We start from the raw sequence: 18,333 nt of genomic DNA on the forward strand, positions 1-18,333 counted from the left end.
ACAGCGAGCAACCTGGTGAGGAATGAGCGTACTACTACAATTCGCCAACTGTAAAATATTCTAAATTCAAACCGTCATTATTGTAGAAGACTTCCTCGTTAACAGTCGAGATTTTTCTTCTAAAGACGTGGAGCAAAGTTCTCTGCGAAACGTAAAGTGTTTCTTGACACGGCATGACAAGCATCTTCATTAATGTTCTATCATTATTTTGTAATTATAGCCCTCCCCACTGGTGGATCCTGGCTACGCTACTCTTTTCATATTCAGTAGTTGTATACGATCTTTGTGCACAAATATCCAGTATTTTAAGGAGTTGTTTCGGAAGTCCCAAAATTCCTCTTTAGTACTTTACTCGAATGGGTCATGGAGCCAACCTCAGGAACTTTTCCAGAGGAATTTTGTTATTGTTGGCAACGCATGACAGTTCTACATGTTGGGAACTATTCTTCTTAAATTGCAGGCTACATTTAATTACGATTTTTGAAGTTAAAGAAGTGACAGAGAAGTATCAACAAGTGATAGTCTCATCGCTATCACGATGTGAAAGGAAAAACTGAAAATGGTAATACTCAGACGACGCGAATCAGGAAACCAACTTTCGAAGATTAATGTTTTATACGATTTATTCATTATGATAAATCAAGCTACTCTCATAGTTGGAGTATTCTTTCATGATAAATTGTGAATATATTTTCAATACAAAGGAACGTTTCAACAAAACCGTACATTATACGTACTGTGTCATGTAATGGACATTATTGGTTCCGTACACATACACGTTTTGCAGTGGCATAAAATCGAGTATGTTGGTTACCCTGTGATGTATGGATTGAAAATATCAAAGTGGTGTTTTACTGGCATGTTTGTGTATTTGTGATTTATGAATGTTTTAAAGTTAATGTATTGACTTTTGATTTATAGACATTAACAGTAGCCATGGCTGACTTTTGTAAACGTGGATCTCTTACGGGTAATGTAAATTTCGAATACTATTACTTGTAAATTAATTAATATCTGACTTTGTTTATGTTTTGAAACTCCTAACCTAACTGCTTGTTTGTAATATTTGTTAACGGCAGTGATTGTAAAGGCTATATTAATGATTAAAAAGTTCTCTTAAACCTTTTCCTTGTGCTTTATATGCATACTTTAAAACTCAACCTCCATAACTTATGTCTTGCATTTTAGGAAGCTGGTTTTACTGAATTTCCTTAGGAATGTTGTAGAATTGCTATTCCATAAGTGTGTGCATTTATAACCTGCATATTGTCCTACTGGTCTCGTTCGTTGAATATTAACTGTTATTTTCCTCACATTTTTATGTTCAAGTCCTTGAATAGAAAATCGTTTTCTTCTCATAAACGATTCAATTTTCCATCGCATAGACCTACAGTGCAATATCGTTTAAATCTCCGTTCGGTATGTTAATTTCACTAGGCATGGAAGTGAAGTGACGTTTATTGCCCAGCTACATTGAGTCTGTTTCCTTTCCTTCCTGTTTGTAGTATGTGGATGGATGGAGGGAGGTTTGATGAATCAAATAATGGTAAACGAATTACTTTCTTATTGGCTGCATTTTAGTTTTCTTACATTTTATCACTTTACACTCTTTCTGTGAATTGCATTCACCATAGAAAGAAAATGGTGTTTGTTAACCAGCTATATACATCCTCCAGTGCATATCTTGACTATTTGCAGTGTGTGTGAATAGAGAAAACTTTCATAAGTTCTATTCCAGTACTACATGGACTTCAGTATATTATCTCTGCTCTATAGGTTCTGTTCTTGAAAGGACTTTCCTAACAATTTTATTTTCTTTTCAGTACAAGATATGGAACATGTACATAAGTTACTGTAAATGTGAATACATCATACAGTGAACAGTAACACTAGAATTATGGAATGTTTCTTGTTGTGTAATAGCTTTGCCAATTTTCATGATTAGTTTTTTTACTCTAATTTTTTAAAATTATTTTTATTACAGCCTGTAATGAAAGTACACACAATTCCTGTATCCTTCTATTATCACAGACATGATCATTCTTCTTCTTAAGATGTTGTCTCCAAATGGAGGTAGACGATCCACACGGCCAGCTCCGATCTTGACGTTGCAGCCATGCCATGTGGATTTTTTGGAATATCTCTCAGGATCTTTAATGCAGTGGTTTCCCGTTGCCTTCTGCATCCTAATGCCGTTGACCAAACTGGTTCCTCCGCCTTTGGGAACAATTTCTTGTCCCCAGGACAATAGAGTGCCCTTACCCATATCCGCTCATCCACTCTCAAAGAGACTGTTGGCACTTGGTATAGGGGATAATCGGTCCCTTCATTCGTTAGCCGCCTGCATATATATTATTTTTTATATGCAGTCGTTGGCCCCTCTCTACCGCGGGGAGGTGAATGTCAGGATTTCACCGTCATTTAAACAAGAACCAAATGGCATTTTCTTGTTTCTCTGGTTCTTTAGAGAGGACATGATCATTAATGAAACCTTATACATATTAGTTCCAAAAATACACAGAAATATGTGAAAATAGTAAGTTACCATATATTTAGAAAAATTATGGTTTCCATCCAGACTTGGTTATAACTGGACTCATTTCAAATTAAATGAAAGAACAATGAAACAGTTACTGAACATGAATACTGTCAAATGTGATGTTGATGCACATTTCAGTTGTGTTATATTCTGTAACAGGTAGGTAACAGTTTGAGGAGTGGTAGTTAGTTAAGGAAGTGGCTACTATTACCTGCAGGAGTTTCCCTTGCCCGTTCTCTACGTTTTAGCAATGTAAATTAAATTTCAGTATCTTGTGTTTATGATGAGTTCAGATATTGTTTTATTGTAGCAAAACCTCGTACTGTTTGTCATTTGTTCTTATTTTGTTAGCTTATATTTATTGTGGTTAGTCCAATTACGACCCATTTGAATTGGAATATGTAGGTAAGTGTTTTTGAGTAGGAAGTGTAGAATTGAGAATGTTGTTTTTTCCCCTTAAATATCCATTTAGCTGTCAACTTGAGAGTTTCTGTAGTGGCTTCTCTCACATTGAAGGACTCTTAATGCTGACCTGTTTTGCTGAGAATTTGATCTTCTGTTGTTGAATACAGAGAGAAAACTCCTAATCAGATATACTATGGTACAATTTTTACCTCTTGTATCAAAAATAATAATACTGTGAGTTTAATGAAAATAGTAGAATGCAGGCTTGATTTATTTGATTTGTCCTTGTGTGCAGGGAAATGTATTATGATAAATAATTATATCATAATATGGGCTCAGCTAAAATGTAAATCTTCTGAGATCTCACTAACTGGTCATGTCTCTGTGGTTTACTAGTCAGCACTCCTATCCATGAAACCAAAACTCTGCTTTGGTGGATTGTAATGCTGAAAGAAAGTAACTGAATGTTCACTGCATCCTGACATGAAGACTTAGGACCGCTTCACACTAGGCGACTGGAATCAGCGACAGGAATCGGTGACCAGCCGCCCGTGCTTGTGAAACATTGTTTCAAATGGAGCCCTTTACACTGGGCTACTCAGTAGCTGAGCTACAGAAAGAAGCCCGGCGACCGACCTAGCAGTAGCTCACTCTCGCTGCCAGTCGCCGAGGCAGATTCCGCAACCACGACTGGCGACAGCTGGTGAACTGTTGTTTCGTATTGGAGTCTTCACACTAGGCTGCTGTTTAGCCCAGCTTCTCGTCTTCTTTGCGGTCCATTCAGAACATCTTTCAGTGTCATTGTGCACTTCAAATTCCTTCTCATTAGTATTCCATTTCAAAATATTATGAACTGTACAAAATAAATATATTTCATTCAGCATGAATGATTTAATTATACAAACTGAGCAGCGTCCATCTGGAACTTAAACTGTGATGAGTAGGCTGTAGTAATGAAGTTGAGAAGAGGAATGCATAGTATGAAGTAATGACACAGTTTTTCAACGACTTTAAAGAAAGAATATCCCAGGAAAGAAACAAGCTTTGTAATGAAAATATTACAAATATAAGCGACATAACTTTAAATGTTCAATATAATTGAGATTTTGTTGCCCGACTCGTTTGGCTGTATGCTCAGTAGGCCCTATTGCAGATTACCGAAAGAGTTGGGGAATATTTTTTTTATAATTTGCTTTAGGTAGCATCGACACAGATACGTCTTATGGCGACAAGATTAGGAAAGGGATAAGAGTAGGAAGGAAGCGACCGTGTCCTTAATTAAAGTACAGCCCCAGCATTTGCCTGGCGTGAAAATGGGAAAAACAGGAAACCATCTTCAGGGCTGCCAACAGTGGAGGTGGAACTCACTATCTCCCGAACGCAAGATGATAGCTACATGGCCCAAACCGCGCGGCTGTTTGCTCAGTCAGGGATATCGTATGGTTAATGCCACTGCCTCGGGGACTGAGTGCTTTTGCTCGTCTGTACACACAACACGCCACACTACCACCCATAACAGATACATGCAATAGTGAATACATCGCTCTGAAAAATGGTGTCTGGTCCACATTAGGTGCCGACCACAATTGATTGAGAAAAGGCCAAGGAGAATAAATAAATAATGGGGATTTTGCCATTACAAGGGCAGGCTGGCATTTTTTAATTTTTAATTATTTGTGGAGAGAACAATATTTAAGGCACCTTGTTGTGAGTGTTCTTGATTTTACTTTAAAAACTCGCTGACAACTTACCCATTATGAAAACTGCCACTAGGCTGGGGAAGGCGGCTAAGTAGCGTGGCTGGCTACTGCACTGCAACAGGTAATTCACCTGAGCTACTCTGTAGCCGATTCTGGTCGCCAATTCCTGTCGCCTAGTGTGAAGCGGCCCTTAGTGTACTATGACTTAGATTTAGTATGGAATGGAGGGAAGCCATCAAGATGATTGGCACAAGTCTGTGTTGTTTGCACCGTGCCAGGCAGGTCTCAGGATAACTCCCTCTGTCAGCATTGCCAGAGAGAGGAATAAACACTGCAAATGTCCTGTGTTCCTGCCCTCATGGTGAAATATTAAAGAACCACAGTCATCACTGTCCGACATAGGATCGCCAACTGGCTCAGACAGATTGGTTTTGTAGTACACAAGAAGTTTCTGATCTGGTCACCAGCGGTAATACCAGAGGTATCAGTAAAATAGCTTTCAACCTGGCAGCAAGCATGGGCTAATTTTAGACCCAACAATACGCTTTGAGTCCCACATTGGTCAGTCAAAGGAGGTTGATACAGAAAAGAGAACTATTTACCAGCTAACTGTGCGATACTACAAAAATAAACATCTGGACAACATCTCTGAGGATGGACTCATGGTCGGCCCTTGGGGGACGATTGCCAAATTCTTTGTGGAATTGTGGGGTTGTCTGATGCTCAACTGGACCCACTTGAATGACATCGCTAGCAGTGCCATCAGAGGGTCACTGACCATACTCCGGCATCATCTGTATAGTTTCACACTATAATGCATGTGTGCTTATTTTTTCTACTTCATATATTGCCTACAGTTTATTGTTCTTTTTCTTTCATTACTGTTTTTTTTTTTTTACCCCTCTTTCAATACATAGCCCTATGTTCGGTATAATTTGTCATTATGGCATCCTTCTTATGGATGAACTTTTAGGCTAATAAATAAAACACTCCTTAAGTTAGGTTACAAGTGCCCCCTTGTAACCTCACTGACCTACTGAGGTACTATTACTGCCAAGCACGTGACCTTACCATCTCAGGCGAGTCTCCCGCATTTTATCAGTAATTGGAGCTACTCCAAATGCCGCTCTGACATCCTGGTTTCTTATCACGGTCCATTTTAGTGAGTCCCAGAGGCCATTGAATTATCCTCATTTCCATGACATGGAGATTTTGTTCATGTCTTTTTTATGACTGGCCAACACTCTCCAACATGTTGTGCTGCTGGATGAACGACTGTTCTATAAATCTTTGATTGTAAGTACAACTGGTTATTCTGGTCAAAAAGGACTCCTATTATTAGGCACCACTTTATCCACGCTGCATTTACCCTGTTCCTTGCATCTGGCAGTGTATCACAATCTGAAACAATGATTGATCCCTAATATTTACACTGATTTGTTTTAGGAGGTTCAACACCATCAATGTTAATGGACCCATTTCTTTGCCCTTCACATGCCAAGTATTCAGTTTTCCTGGCATTAAGTTGTAGTCTGTATTTACCCAAGTGACTTTTCCAGTGTTGGACTAGCTGTTTTAGTTCTTGTCAGGATTTGCAGTCTGAGACCATGATATAATCAGCATAAATGAGAGTCCAAGAATGTGGTGTCTGCAACTCTGCAGTAATGGTGTCCAGACATTGGATGAACAACAGCAAAGATAAAGCCGATCCCTGATGCACGCCATATTGGATATTAAATGGTGCAGAGATTCTTGCAGTATATTGGACATAGCTGGTGACGTTCCAATACAGGATCTGGATCCATCAAACATAAACTTCTGGTACACTGTGCATTCTGAGTGCATGACAAATAAGATCATTTGGCACTCTGTCCAATGCCTTTTCAAGATGCAGGAATGCCACGCGGAGTGGTTTCCGTTTCTCTTCGTGGCGTTCCATTAGGAGGCATGCTACATGTATGGCGTCAACCATTCCTCTACCTTTTATAAGACCACATTGGTTTGGAGTGACAGCAATATCGCAAAGATGCACGTCCAGTACACGTTCGAAAATCTTCATAGTGTGGCAAAGCAGGCAGATTGGTTTATAACTGGAGCAGTCTTGGTCATCACTTTTACCTTTACTGGGCGAGTTGGCCGTGCGGTTCGGGGTGCGCGGGTGTGAGCGTGCATCCGGGAGATAGTGGGTTCGAATCCCACTGTCAGCAGCCATGAAGATGGTTTTCCGTGGTTTCCCATTTTCACACCAGGCGAATAATGTCTGGGGCTGTACCTTAATTAAGGCCATGGCCGCTTCCTTCCAACTCCTAGACCTTTCCTATCCCATCATCGCCATAAGACCTGTCTGTGTCGGTGTGACGTAAAGCCACTAGCAAAAACGAAAACAAAAACTTTTACATTTTCACATTGGAACTACAATGCTAGTAAGCCAGATGGGAGGGGCTTTATATTTGTCAGTGATTTTATTGAACAGATCTGTCTGAAACTGGCCCAACCTAAGGATTATAAATCCACTGACCTCAACTGGTATGGAACCTTTGATCACTAACATCTGGACCACTGAAGCCTAATGTGATGGTCTGGATGTCTTAACTTTCATGCTGTGGGAGTCAGTCCATGCATATCTTATCATTCAAGTAACCAAAAGTAATATTAATCTTGCTTTTTTCATTCTGTTGTTTGTTGAAGTAGGTGAATAATTATTGATGAAAGTTAATTGGATAACTCTTGAAATTCTTCTGCCCAAAAAGAGTTAGCTAATACCTTGTCAAATTCACTTGTAATAGGCAACATACCTGTGGCCAATTGGTCTATTTGAAATAAAGATTTACAGACCTACAGCTGCTTTTTTTTTTTCCCTTTCTTTCTTTTTTTTTTTTTCTTTGAGTGTAGCAACTTCACAGAAATTTACTGAGCACAGTAAGGATATTTTAAGCAAACCTTGGACCAATGGGATAGGGTTGGGCAGACCGGAACATTCACTTATTCCGCAACATTAGGAGCTTGAGGCGGAGTGTTTCGGTACACAGTGCCGGGACACGGGACACAGGTCTGTAACTGCGTCCTAGAAAGAACTTCGCGAGGCAACAGGACATGCTCCGCTTCAGCTGGAATGTGCCTGAACCGAACGTGCTCTGTCAAGGCCGCACTAGATAGATTAGTTGGCCTTGGCTGTGTCTGCCTGTCGATACCGGCTGTGTGCCTCCCTGTGCTGGAGTGTAAACATTTTTACATCCAGTTATATCTTTAATTCCAAAGCGATGACCCATATTTTTTTTGGGCTTAAAAGTTTCCTTAAAGTCCAAATTAATTTTTAACGTCAATCCCCGAGAAAGTGTTGAAGGAAATTTTCGAGATATTGAAGAAAGTAAATGGAAGTTGAGAAGGAAGGAATACGAAGTGCAGAGAGCATAACAGCATGAAAGTATATCAATGTTTTCATCCAGTTGTATTTTGAATTCCAAAGCGACGACCCATATTTTTCTTGGGCTTAAAAGTTTCCTTAAAGTCCAAATTAATTTTTAACGTCAATCCCCGAGAAAGTGTTGAGGGAAATTTTCAAGATATTGAAGAAAGTAGGAAGTTGAGAGGGAAGGAATTCGAAGTGCAGAGAGCATAACAGCACGGAAGTACATCAATGTTTTCATCCAGTTATATTTTTAATTCCAAAGCGGCGACCCATATTTTTCTTGGGCTTAAAAGTTTCCTTAAAGTCCAAATTAATTTTTAACATCAATCCCCGAGAAAGTGTTGAGGGAAATTTTCGAGATATTAATTACTCACTAATTACTCACAATACAGGCCAATACATTCAACTGGTGAAAATATTCTTGAATTGGTTACTTTTAAACACCTGCACTGCCATTGTAACCGTGTTATGTGTATTTTATATTGACCGGAAAACTCTTAACCTAAAAGCAGCCTTTAAACGTGATTATTGGACGCGAATTTCAGTGTTCCGACTGTTCGTTCACGTTCTCTGCAGCTTTATGCTGGACCATGGCCATAACTACACACAGGCACACACCACACAGCATGTTCTGTACAGGCACATTCCCACTGGCGCGGAGCATGCAATGTTGCCTCTTGAAGTTCTCTCTACACTGTGCAGTTAACTGTCCTGCGTCCCGTGCGCCCGCTGCACAGTTCAGCTAGTAGGCGAAGGGCAGTGCATAGTGGCGCTTCTGTCGGGACAGCGAGTCAGTGTCTCCGGCTCGCTTGAGAATGTTTCGGAACAATTGACATTCGGTGTTCTGGAACAGTGGAACATAACTGTACACCAGCACAGTGTGCCGAAACAGGGACATAGTGCCCAACCCTACAATGGGAGTGATGGTCCCACTTCCATTTAACAGCCTAAGCACTCCTTGGGAACAATTTGGCCAACAAAATGGAATTAGGCCTTTGGGCCTCCGATCCCTGGATCTGATTCACGGCTGGGTTGTGGGATTTAAATTGTATATGGTTAATTGCCTGGCTCAGAAACGGGTGTTTGTACAGTCCTCACCATAACTGCTACTAACACACCATATACAGTGAGTTTCTCTCATCAGTTGGCTGGCAGGAGCGCCCAGCTTATCTGTCTCCTGTTTACTCATCACTTCCCGTTGCACAGCGCAGCGACAGCACAGGAATGCCTGCACTTCGCAGCTCAGGTCTGTGCTTAGAACGTGTATTAAGTGTTGATCTCTCACTGCAACTGTTCTAGAGTTGTGAAGTGTTAATTTGGGGTATAATTCCCATAATGCCTCCACATGTGTACACTGTAGAGGAAAGGGTATTTATGTATGATAATTATGTGAAAACAGGTTCTTGCAGCGAAGTCATTAGGCAATTTTCAGGTGTACGCCCTCCATATAGAGAGACCATGCATAAACTCGTAAACAAATTGAGAGGAACAGGTTCTTTACTCGATAAGAAGCGAAATGTTAAAAACGTGTACTTTACGAGGAAAAAGTAAATGAAATTGCAGAAAGATTAGCACATATGCCTACAAAATCCCTAAGACAACTTGGACAAGAAGCTGGGGTTTCAAAGAACTCAGCATGGCAGGCTGCAAAAATGTTAAAATTGAAACTATACAAGGTAACTGTAGTACACGAACTGCATCCACGTGATCATAAGTGGGTACGTTTTTGTAATTGGATTTTGTGAAACGTTCATGATGAAATAATAGATCCACGCTAAATATTTTTCTCTGATGTAGCATGGTTCCATTTACACGGGTATGTTTCAACTCAGAATAACAGATATTAGAGTACAGAAAAACTCCATCGCATGTACGAAATTCCTCTACATGACGAATAGATCGGAGTATGGTGCACAGTGAATGGATACAGAATTATAGGACTTATCCTTTTTTCAGGGCACAATTAATACACAAAGATACAGGGATAATATTCTCAAACCATTTTTGACGAACTGAAACTGACTGTCGCAACGGATATTTTCAGCAAGACTCTGCCACTGCGCATACAGCTAATGACACATTAAACTTAATTGAGGAAATTTATGAAGACCGTGTTATTAGTATAGATTGATGGCCGTCATGGTCCCCAGATTTTTGTGCCTTTTTTTTATGGGGGAGCTTAAAAAATAAAGTGTATGCAAGAAACCCTCGCGCGTTGGACGAACTGAAAGAACATATCCGGAGAGAAAATAGCCTCAGTTATGGAAGACAAACTTATGTGTGTGAATTGGAGTTTCCTACGACGATGCCAGAAAAGTGTGGATGCAGGAGGAGAACATTTCCAACATCTCCTGTCATAAGATACGAGCTTATTTTCTTAATTCTCAATTACTAATTTTCTTAATTGTTATCTTCTTAATTTAAATTGTTATCTCATGTCGTTCACGGATAAAGTGAACAAAGTGCTGTCCTTGTTGCTGTGCTGCGTAGCGAGGAGTGATGAGTCAATGGGAGGCAGATAAGTTGGGTGCGCTTGCTGGCCAACCGATGAGAGAAACTGACTGTATAACATCATCCTCCACCGCAATAAGATGCACTGTCCCAATACATGACATATGCTGCCCACACTCATCAAGGTATCTATTTTAGAAGGAAAAGGCAGAGTGTGTGGTGGGATTGTTCATCATGGAAACATAATGTCTCTTAGGCATCTAAGTGAACAGATGATGTGGGTACACTGAGCAGAATTAGGACAAAAATTGTCTCAGTGTGTTTATCATCCAAGGGAACAAAAGGGGATTAACACTAGAAAGATGTAGGGGTCAGAAATGACCCTTGAGTGATATATAAGTTATATTTCACTATTCGTGAATACACATATGGGGATATGTTTTCTACAATGAAAATAAATATCAATGATCTTCTTGATTGAATATTATATTAAATATTATGTTCTAAACCATGCAGTCATATAAAAAATTCAGTGATAAATGGATGTAAAATCAACTAAAAATCACAATCAGATATTATATGAATACAAAATGAAAGTCTCTTGTCTGATTAGTTCTCTATTTTTATGAACCTATGTATTCATACCAAGCACAGTCTTCAATGAGTGTTTGTCAACCTCAAAGCTTACAGACATTCTACACAGGTGACGATTGTTTTCTCTATTCCAATACGTCTCTTGCAGATAATATTTTTACATGTCTTACACAGATGCCCACCTGTTGTATACTCGCATTTGTTGCGCACTTGGCATTTCCTGCATTTTTGGCGAGATTGAAGTTCTTTATCACTATCATCATCGTCTGCAGTATCAGTCCTTTTATTTCTGCTCTGGGTGTTCGCTACAGTAAGTTCCTCAACGAGTTGTAGGAGAAAGTTTCTTTGCAAGATCTTGATATTTGTAACTCTTTGTACAACACCCAAGCTTTATTCCTGTTAAGTCGAGAACATTACTGAATGTGTGTAACCGCCACCTATGTGCACCTGGCTTGACAGTATACTTTCTGGCCATTTGGTTTACAACGTTGACTCCATACTTAGTTCTGTTGTACCATGTTACGGTGTCTGGTTTCTTCTTTCTGTCCATCCCCACCTGGATATCTGGATGAAGTGAACTGAGCACAAGTACATTCTTACTGACCTTACCTTGATAAATAGTTGAAGTTAAGTTGTTCCTTTTAAGAACTTGTGTGCCATACAGTTGTGCTTGAGAAGTTTTCACCTCCGGGACTGGGAAAGAAGCGCCCGTGGCCTTAATTAAGGTACAGCCCCAGCATTTGCCTGGTGTGAAAATGGGGAAACCACGGAAAACAATCTTCAGGGCTGCCGACAGTGGGGTTCAAACCCACTATCTCCCGGATGCAAGCTCACAGCTGCACGGCCAACTCAGCTGGTTCGATTTATTGCACCAAGAAGACTGGTTTCCTGGGATTTCAGCTTTTCAGCTAGCTGCAGTGATGTATAAAAACTGTCGCAAATGGCATTCCTACCCATTAACTTTTCAACAATATAATCGCTGATCGTTTTATAAAAACTTTGAGATTCAGGAGATTCGCTATCAGATCCTCAAGGTCAGAGAGACTTAAAACTGATAAGTTTGCCCTGATATCAGAAGTATGGGAAAAGTTTATTTCAAGTTGTCAGATCTGCTATAAGCCTGGAGCTTGGATTACAAGTGATGAGCAACTGTTCCCCATCAAAGAGTTGCTATTGGTTTCTGCAATTTATGGCATCCAAGCCCGACAAATATGGGCAGAAATTCTGGATGGCCATGGACAAAGATTCGAAATACGTCTTGAGTGTATTTCTTTATCCAGGAAAGTGTGAACAGCGACCTGAAAATGTGCGTTTGGGCGAGCTTGTTCACAATATGCTCGAGGAGGGTGGGTCGGAGAGAAAATGTTCCAGCCCCTCGATACGCAAAAGATCCCAGCAGGCGAAATGAAGAAGTTGCCACAATTTTTACTGAAGGTGAAGCATAAAACACAACTCTCTCTCCTGGACAAGGTATTCTGTAAGACGTTTGTTGGCATGTCATGAAGTGTTTTGTGTTACCGGTGCTGCTTTATTGTGCCTGTTGAAGGATGGAGACTAAAGGCTTAGTCAATAAACCTACTGCAGATCTTTGAAATGTGAATGTATTGCACAGTGTTCAAGACCCTGTTGGTAGACCATGTCACCTATGATGTACTCCATTGGGGCATATGCATAAAAATGTAGAACATTCTACAAGCACAAGCAATAAGTAAAAGCATATGCTTTCAGCAAATACTAGCAAGTAAAAGCATTTGCTTAAATTGATATGAATAACCTTTTGCTTGTGCTGACTAGAAAGTGCTGCAAGTTTTTCCAGCATATGCTGACTTCTTAGAATATTCTAACTAGCATTTTCTAGTTGTTAAATCATGCTGGTTGCCGTTAAGAAATTAAGTTAGTATAAAAACACGTGTTAACCGCCGTAACAGTTTGATTCATTTCCTGCAGTGCATATTCAGTGTTCTACGATGTCAGAGATATCAGAAACAGATGTAGAAATTGACATAAATTATCCCTTCATTTCAATGATCAAACAGTTACCAGTGTTATTAAGTAAATCGCAAACTCCTTCGACGAAAACAGCCAAATTGCAATCTGTTGAACAGTTACGTGAGAGTTGTGAGAAGACACTTGGGCAGCAATTTACAGCAGGTCAGGTGGAAAAAAAAAAAAAAAAAAAAAAAGGATCCATAACATGAAGACCGAAGTGAAAAAGGTGAGTGACCGTAACACTACAGGAAACAGGAAGATACAGTTGAAGAAATGGGAGGAGAAACTTCTAAATTTAATGGAAGGACAACAAAATCCAACATTCACTCGTGAACCAGGTATGTTTATTTATAAACTTTTTTGAACAATTTGCTTTATGTTGCACCGACACAGGTAGGTCTTATGGCGACGATGGGATAGGAAAGGCCTAGGAGTGGGAAGGAAGCGGCCTTAGCCTTAATTAAGGTACAACCCCGGGATTTGCCTGGTGTGAAATGGGAAACCACGGAAAACCATTTTCAGGGTTGCTGACGGTGGGTTTGAACCCACTATCTCCCGGATGCAACCTCACAACTGCACGGCCCTAACCGCACGGCCAACTTGTCCGGTATTAAACTTTACTGGACTCATTGATGAAATACCTTATCACTCCACAAGCTGTGTAGTAACTAGAAAAAGAATCATTAGGCCTAACATATTTCGTTCTTTTATGAATCATTCATGTTGAGTTCATTTTATTAATCTGTAGATCAAGTTCATTAATTCTATTTCATCAACATTTCAGGAGGATGTACTGTAGGAGGAAGTAAGGAACACACAGCTGATATCAGTGATGACAGCATACCGGTACAGAGTCCGACACCACCACCAAGAAAATAAAGTTAGCTGCAGAGACTGAGGAGACGAAAAGACTTTCGGTCATGGAACTTCAGAGATTGGTGTTATTGGAACAGCTTAAGTTAGCTCGCATGCAACAGCAGGAAGTAGAAGAAAGGAAATTAGCTTCAAACTTAAAATTAAGTGAACAAACCTACATACAGTTTGAATGATGTGTGGAACATAAAATCAGAGAGATAAGTGTTTGTATTTGTATTCAACTGAGGCGAAATGATACAGTAGCGTCCAAGATGAAGTAAATCACAAATAAATTTATAACGATGTAAGAGTATAAGTTAAATGAAAAATACGAGCCACACAACTGTTAAATATTGTTGTCATTTCCAGATCACAGTGCTTCACTACATTCATAGTTAATTTACAGCAACTTGTTGAAACAAAATATTAGCAATTTCATTTCTTCTCTGAGCACCACGTCTTCTCATGTCATCATAACTATATTCTTGTTCACCCCCATCATCAGCACCATCATCATCATCATAGTTTTCTTCAGTATAAACATTATCGAAATTGTCCTCATCTCTTAAATGTTTAGAGACGTTGTGCAGCACAAAGCAATAGATAATAATGCGTGAAATTTTCTGGAGAGAGATTCTGACGTTGTTTGCTAGTAGAGAGAAACGTCTCTTCAGGTGACCAAAACATCTTTCAATAATTACTCTGTTTTGAGAATGCACGTGATTGTAATTTTGAGGGTTTCGGTAAAGAGTTAGCACCCAGGGTACAACCCCGTAACCTGAATCACTCAACAGTATTGCAGCTCCCGCGTAGTCTCGTAATTGTTCATACACACGTGAATTCATAAATATGCGACTGTCGTGAACAGAAACAGGCCAGCTAACATCAACACTTGTAAAAAGTTCACTTGAATTGCATGTTGCTTGTACATTGATAGAAGCAAATTTTTTGCGGTTGATGTATTCGCCGCCGTGTAGTCGTGGCTTTAAAATTGGTACATGTGTACAGTCAAGAGCACCGATCACACAAGAAAAGTTAAAGCGTTGCTGCCATTCATCTTTAGCTATATTGATTTCTTGTGGCCGTGATGGAAATTTTATCCAGTGATGTGCTTTTTGAAAAATTTTCTTGCTGACTATATCATTGGTTCTACTAACATTACTTTGATGCACTTCCGTATCTTCTCCTATCCCAGCTTGGAAACCCAGATCGCCAACAAAACGAAGAAATATCTGCATTCGTTCCTTCGATGTTAACGCACCACCACGCGTCTTGTCACTTTTTTCCAAGAAAGAGCTCGAAATTAATTCAACATTTTCTTCGTTAAATCTGTCCAAATGTTTATATGCACGTTCATCACTATGCCGTCTGGGATTATAGTTTCCTGTGTCGGATATTCACAATTTGGGCCATTAAATCAACCAGAAGGCAACACTAAGTCATCACAGAACAAACTTCAAGCTATCTGAGACTAGCTTGGTAAATCTTAAGCAAATGGTTGCATAGTACTAGCACATGCTAGGTTTTATTCATGTAGCATTCAGCATTTGCTGGAAAATTAAGCAAATGGTTGCTAGTAAGTAAATACCAGTAAGTAAAGCAACTGCTAGATTATTTTATTCATACTCCAGCATATGCTTACAAAGGAGGTAGCAAAAGCATTTACTAGACTTTATGCATACGTCCCAAGTTGTGCTGGGAAATCATATGACGTTTTAACCCTCACAAAGTTTTGGAAAGCAGTTTGTCACATTTTCAGAAGTGACAGATACTGCCCGATACAACTGATCATATAATTCAAGATAAAAAGGGAACATTGATGTGGGTGGAGGAGATCCCGTAGAGCTCTGACGGCCTTATGCCGTGGGTTTGGGAGTAGTAGCACTCCTGAATGAACTCATTAGCCATTTGTAACAATTAATGAAACCTTTATAGTCACAATTAGTGTTTTTCTGATGTTACCAGCTATCATCACACGTGAAACCTTTCTACATTTGGAAGAGTGTATTAGGTCTACGCCAAACATACTGGAAGTATAATCTTCTGGTTACCACGTATGTCAGCTGGAACCGGCAGTGAATTCATTAGCGGCCGAATAAAGTGTGAGTTGGTTCGAATCCCTATTTAAAAATTTTATTTTGCCTTACTTTGCAGAGATGTTGTCTCACATAAATATTTCCAGTGACTGGGTGTTTATGTGGCTTAAAAAAAGGGCTGTTTGATGATCAGATCTGTATATCATGGCTTGTGGGAGGGATTTGAGGTATGTGAACACAAGTTCACTAACACAGTATGTGCTCAAAATGGTGACCTTGTTTAATGTACCTTTGGGCATGCCCTTGAACTGAGACTCTGACTTGCTGGAGCATGTTAGGTGTAATGGATCTGCAGGCCTCCATAATTAGATTTCGAAGGTTCTGAGGATCTTCTGGCTTTTGTACATATATTACTTGTTTTAAATGGGCACACAGAATGAAGTCCAATGATGTTAAATCTGGTGTTTTGTTGGGCTAGGTGACAGGTCCTCCCCTTTCTATCCATTGACTGGGGTATATAGCGTTCAGGCGGTTGCATATGACTGCTGAATTGTGCAATGGAGTTCCGTCATGCCGAAACCACATGGTAACACTGTCCTGGAGGCACATCCTGTAATGGTGGTGGTAATTGATGGTGGAGAGAATGTATGTAGTGGGCTCCTGTCTAATGGTCCTCAAAAGAATTTGAGCCAATTAAGTGGTTACCCAAAATACCACACCAAACATTTACTCCCCATCATACCTGAAATGCTGCCTCTCCTATCCAGTGGGGATTGTCAATGCTCCAATAATGTATGTTGTGGCGATTCACAGTACCATTATTGTGAAACTGTGATTCGTCTGAAAACAAAATTTTCGAAATGAACATCCCATTATTTGCCACTTGCCTCAGTATCCATTCGCAGAAGTTGATCTGAGCTTCGCAAACTGCCCTGCAGTGCTCCTGGTATAGTTGCTGGTGAAAGCAACTGCCATGCAAGATACTGTATATACTACAGACGACTGGCTGATATTAGCCTGTTGTGCTACTGTCCATATACTTGTTTGCGGGTTATCTATGATAGCGTTCAACACAACCTCTGCCCTAGCTCCAGAAATCACAGGTGCCTCTCTAACCGAGGGCAGACGGGGCTGTACCTCGGTTGTATGTAAATGGTATCCCACATTACTAAAATTAACTTCAGCTGGTTGAGGTCTGTGTGGAAATCTCTCGTGGTAAATGCATTGTGCTTATAGTGCATTCACTCTTAATTCACTGCAAATTAGGAGCATATCAGTGTACTCATCCATTGAATACATAGCAAGAAAATGAACAGCACTACTGAGACTGCACGTTATGATAACTGAGTTCGGACATTTAGCATCCATATACCAATAAAACAGTGTCCTATTGGTCGAATGTGGCCTGAACAGGCATGTGTTTGATAGCTGAAGCTCCGATTGCAAAACAAAATATTTCAAGGGTAGATTCGAACTATTGGTGAACGGCATGAGGGACAGTACCTATGCTGTTAAGGCAACTGAGTCATGCCAACAACACCTGTCAAATGTCTACAAATCGTACTAATGTGCATCACTTCCATTCCACCAAGTCAGACATTTACAATACCTGTGTATCGTTGTTTCCAGAATTCCCCTCATATTTTACATTGTCAGATCATTTGGCATGATCCGTTAACATCATCGTTTGACAGATAGATGCATTTTGTAACCACTGGATTCATACATGTTTTTACAACAATCTTGCTGTGATGACATCATCTGACGTCGTCTAATCTGAGAGGCTAGTTTTCTCTGCCAGTTCTGCTCAGTGCCATGGTACAACATCACAGGTAGACAAAGGAATATAGACCTTCCGCCCTCTTGATGTTTTAAGGGTGGTCAAACGTCTAAAATTCAAAGGAGCAGAAGACTCACACTGTATAGTAAACAAGAAAGTAAATAATAATAATAATGGGTGGTTTGAATGCACAAGTGCGAAGGAAGAGAATAAATCTTGGGATCATATGGATATGGCAACGAGAATCAAGGAGGAAATGTGTTATTAGTCTCTTGTCAGAGGAACCAACCAATAATAGAGAACACATGGATCAGGAAGAAAAACGGCCACGAGATTACCAGGTATGGGCGGGAAGACAAGAGGACAGAAACCTTGATTGAATACATATTAGCGGAAAAAAAGACATTGTAAAGTAAAGATCGTACGGAAGTTGCAGCTATACCTGAGGAAGCTTTTGAGGGTGACCATTGAACATTGATAGCAAAGCTGAAAGTAGGAAAGATAATTAAATTGCAGGAAAGAAGAGAAAGAAAGATTATAGTTTGGAGATTGAAAGAAAAGGAAGTTCAGGAGCA

At 39.9% G+C, this 18,333-nt stretch overlaps 1 protein-coding gene across 1 annotated transcript in view; it reads left to right on the plus strand.

Annotated features, from left to right (window-relative positions):
- Nucleotides 1–368: 368 nt before the first annotated feature.
- Cmtr1 (Cap methyltransferase 1) overlaps nt 369–18,333 on the plus strand; it is a 240,378-nt gene continuing 222,413 nt past the window's right edge. Inside the window, exon 1 of the mRNA XM_067135097.2 lies at nt 369–970. Within this exon, the coding sequence (XP_066991198.1) occupies nt 937–970 (34 nt within the window). The 5' untranslated portion in view covers nt 369–936. The remainder of the gene's footprint in view (nt 971–18,333) is intronic.

The sequence above is a fragment of the Anabrus simplex genome, chromosome 1 (assembly GCF_040414725.1).
Source record: "Anabrus simplex isolate iqAnaSimp1 chromosome 1, ASM4041472v1, whole genome shotgun sequence".
Lineage (NCBI taxonomy): Eukaryota > Metazoa > Arthropoda > Insecta > Orthoptera > Tettigoniidae > Anabrus > Anabrus simplex.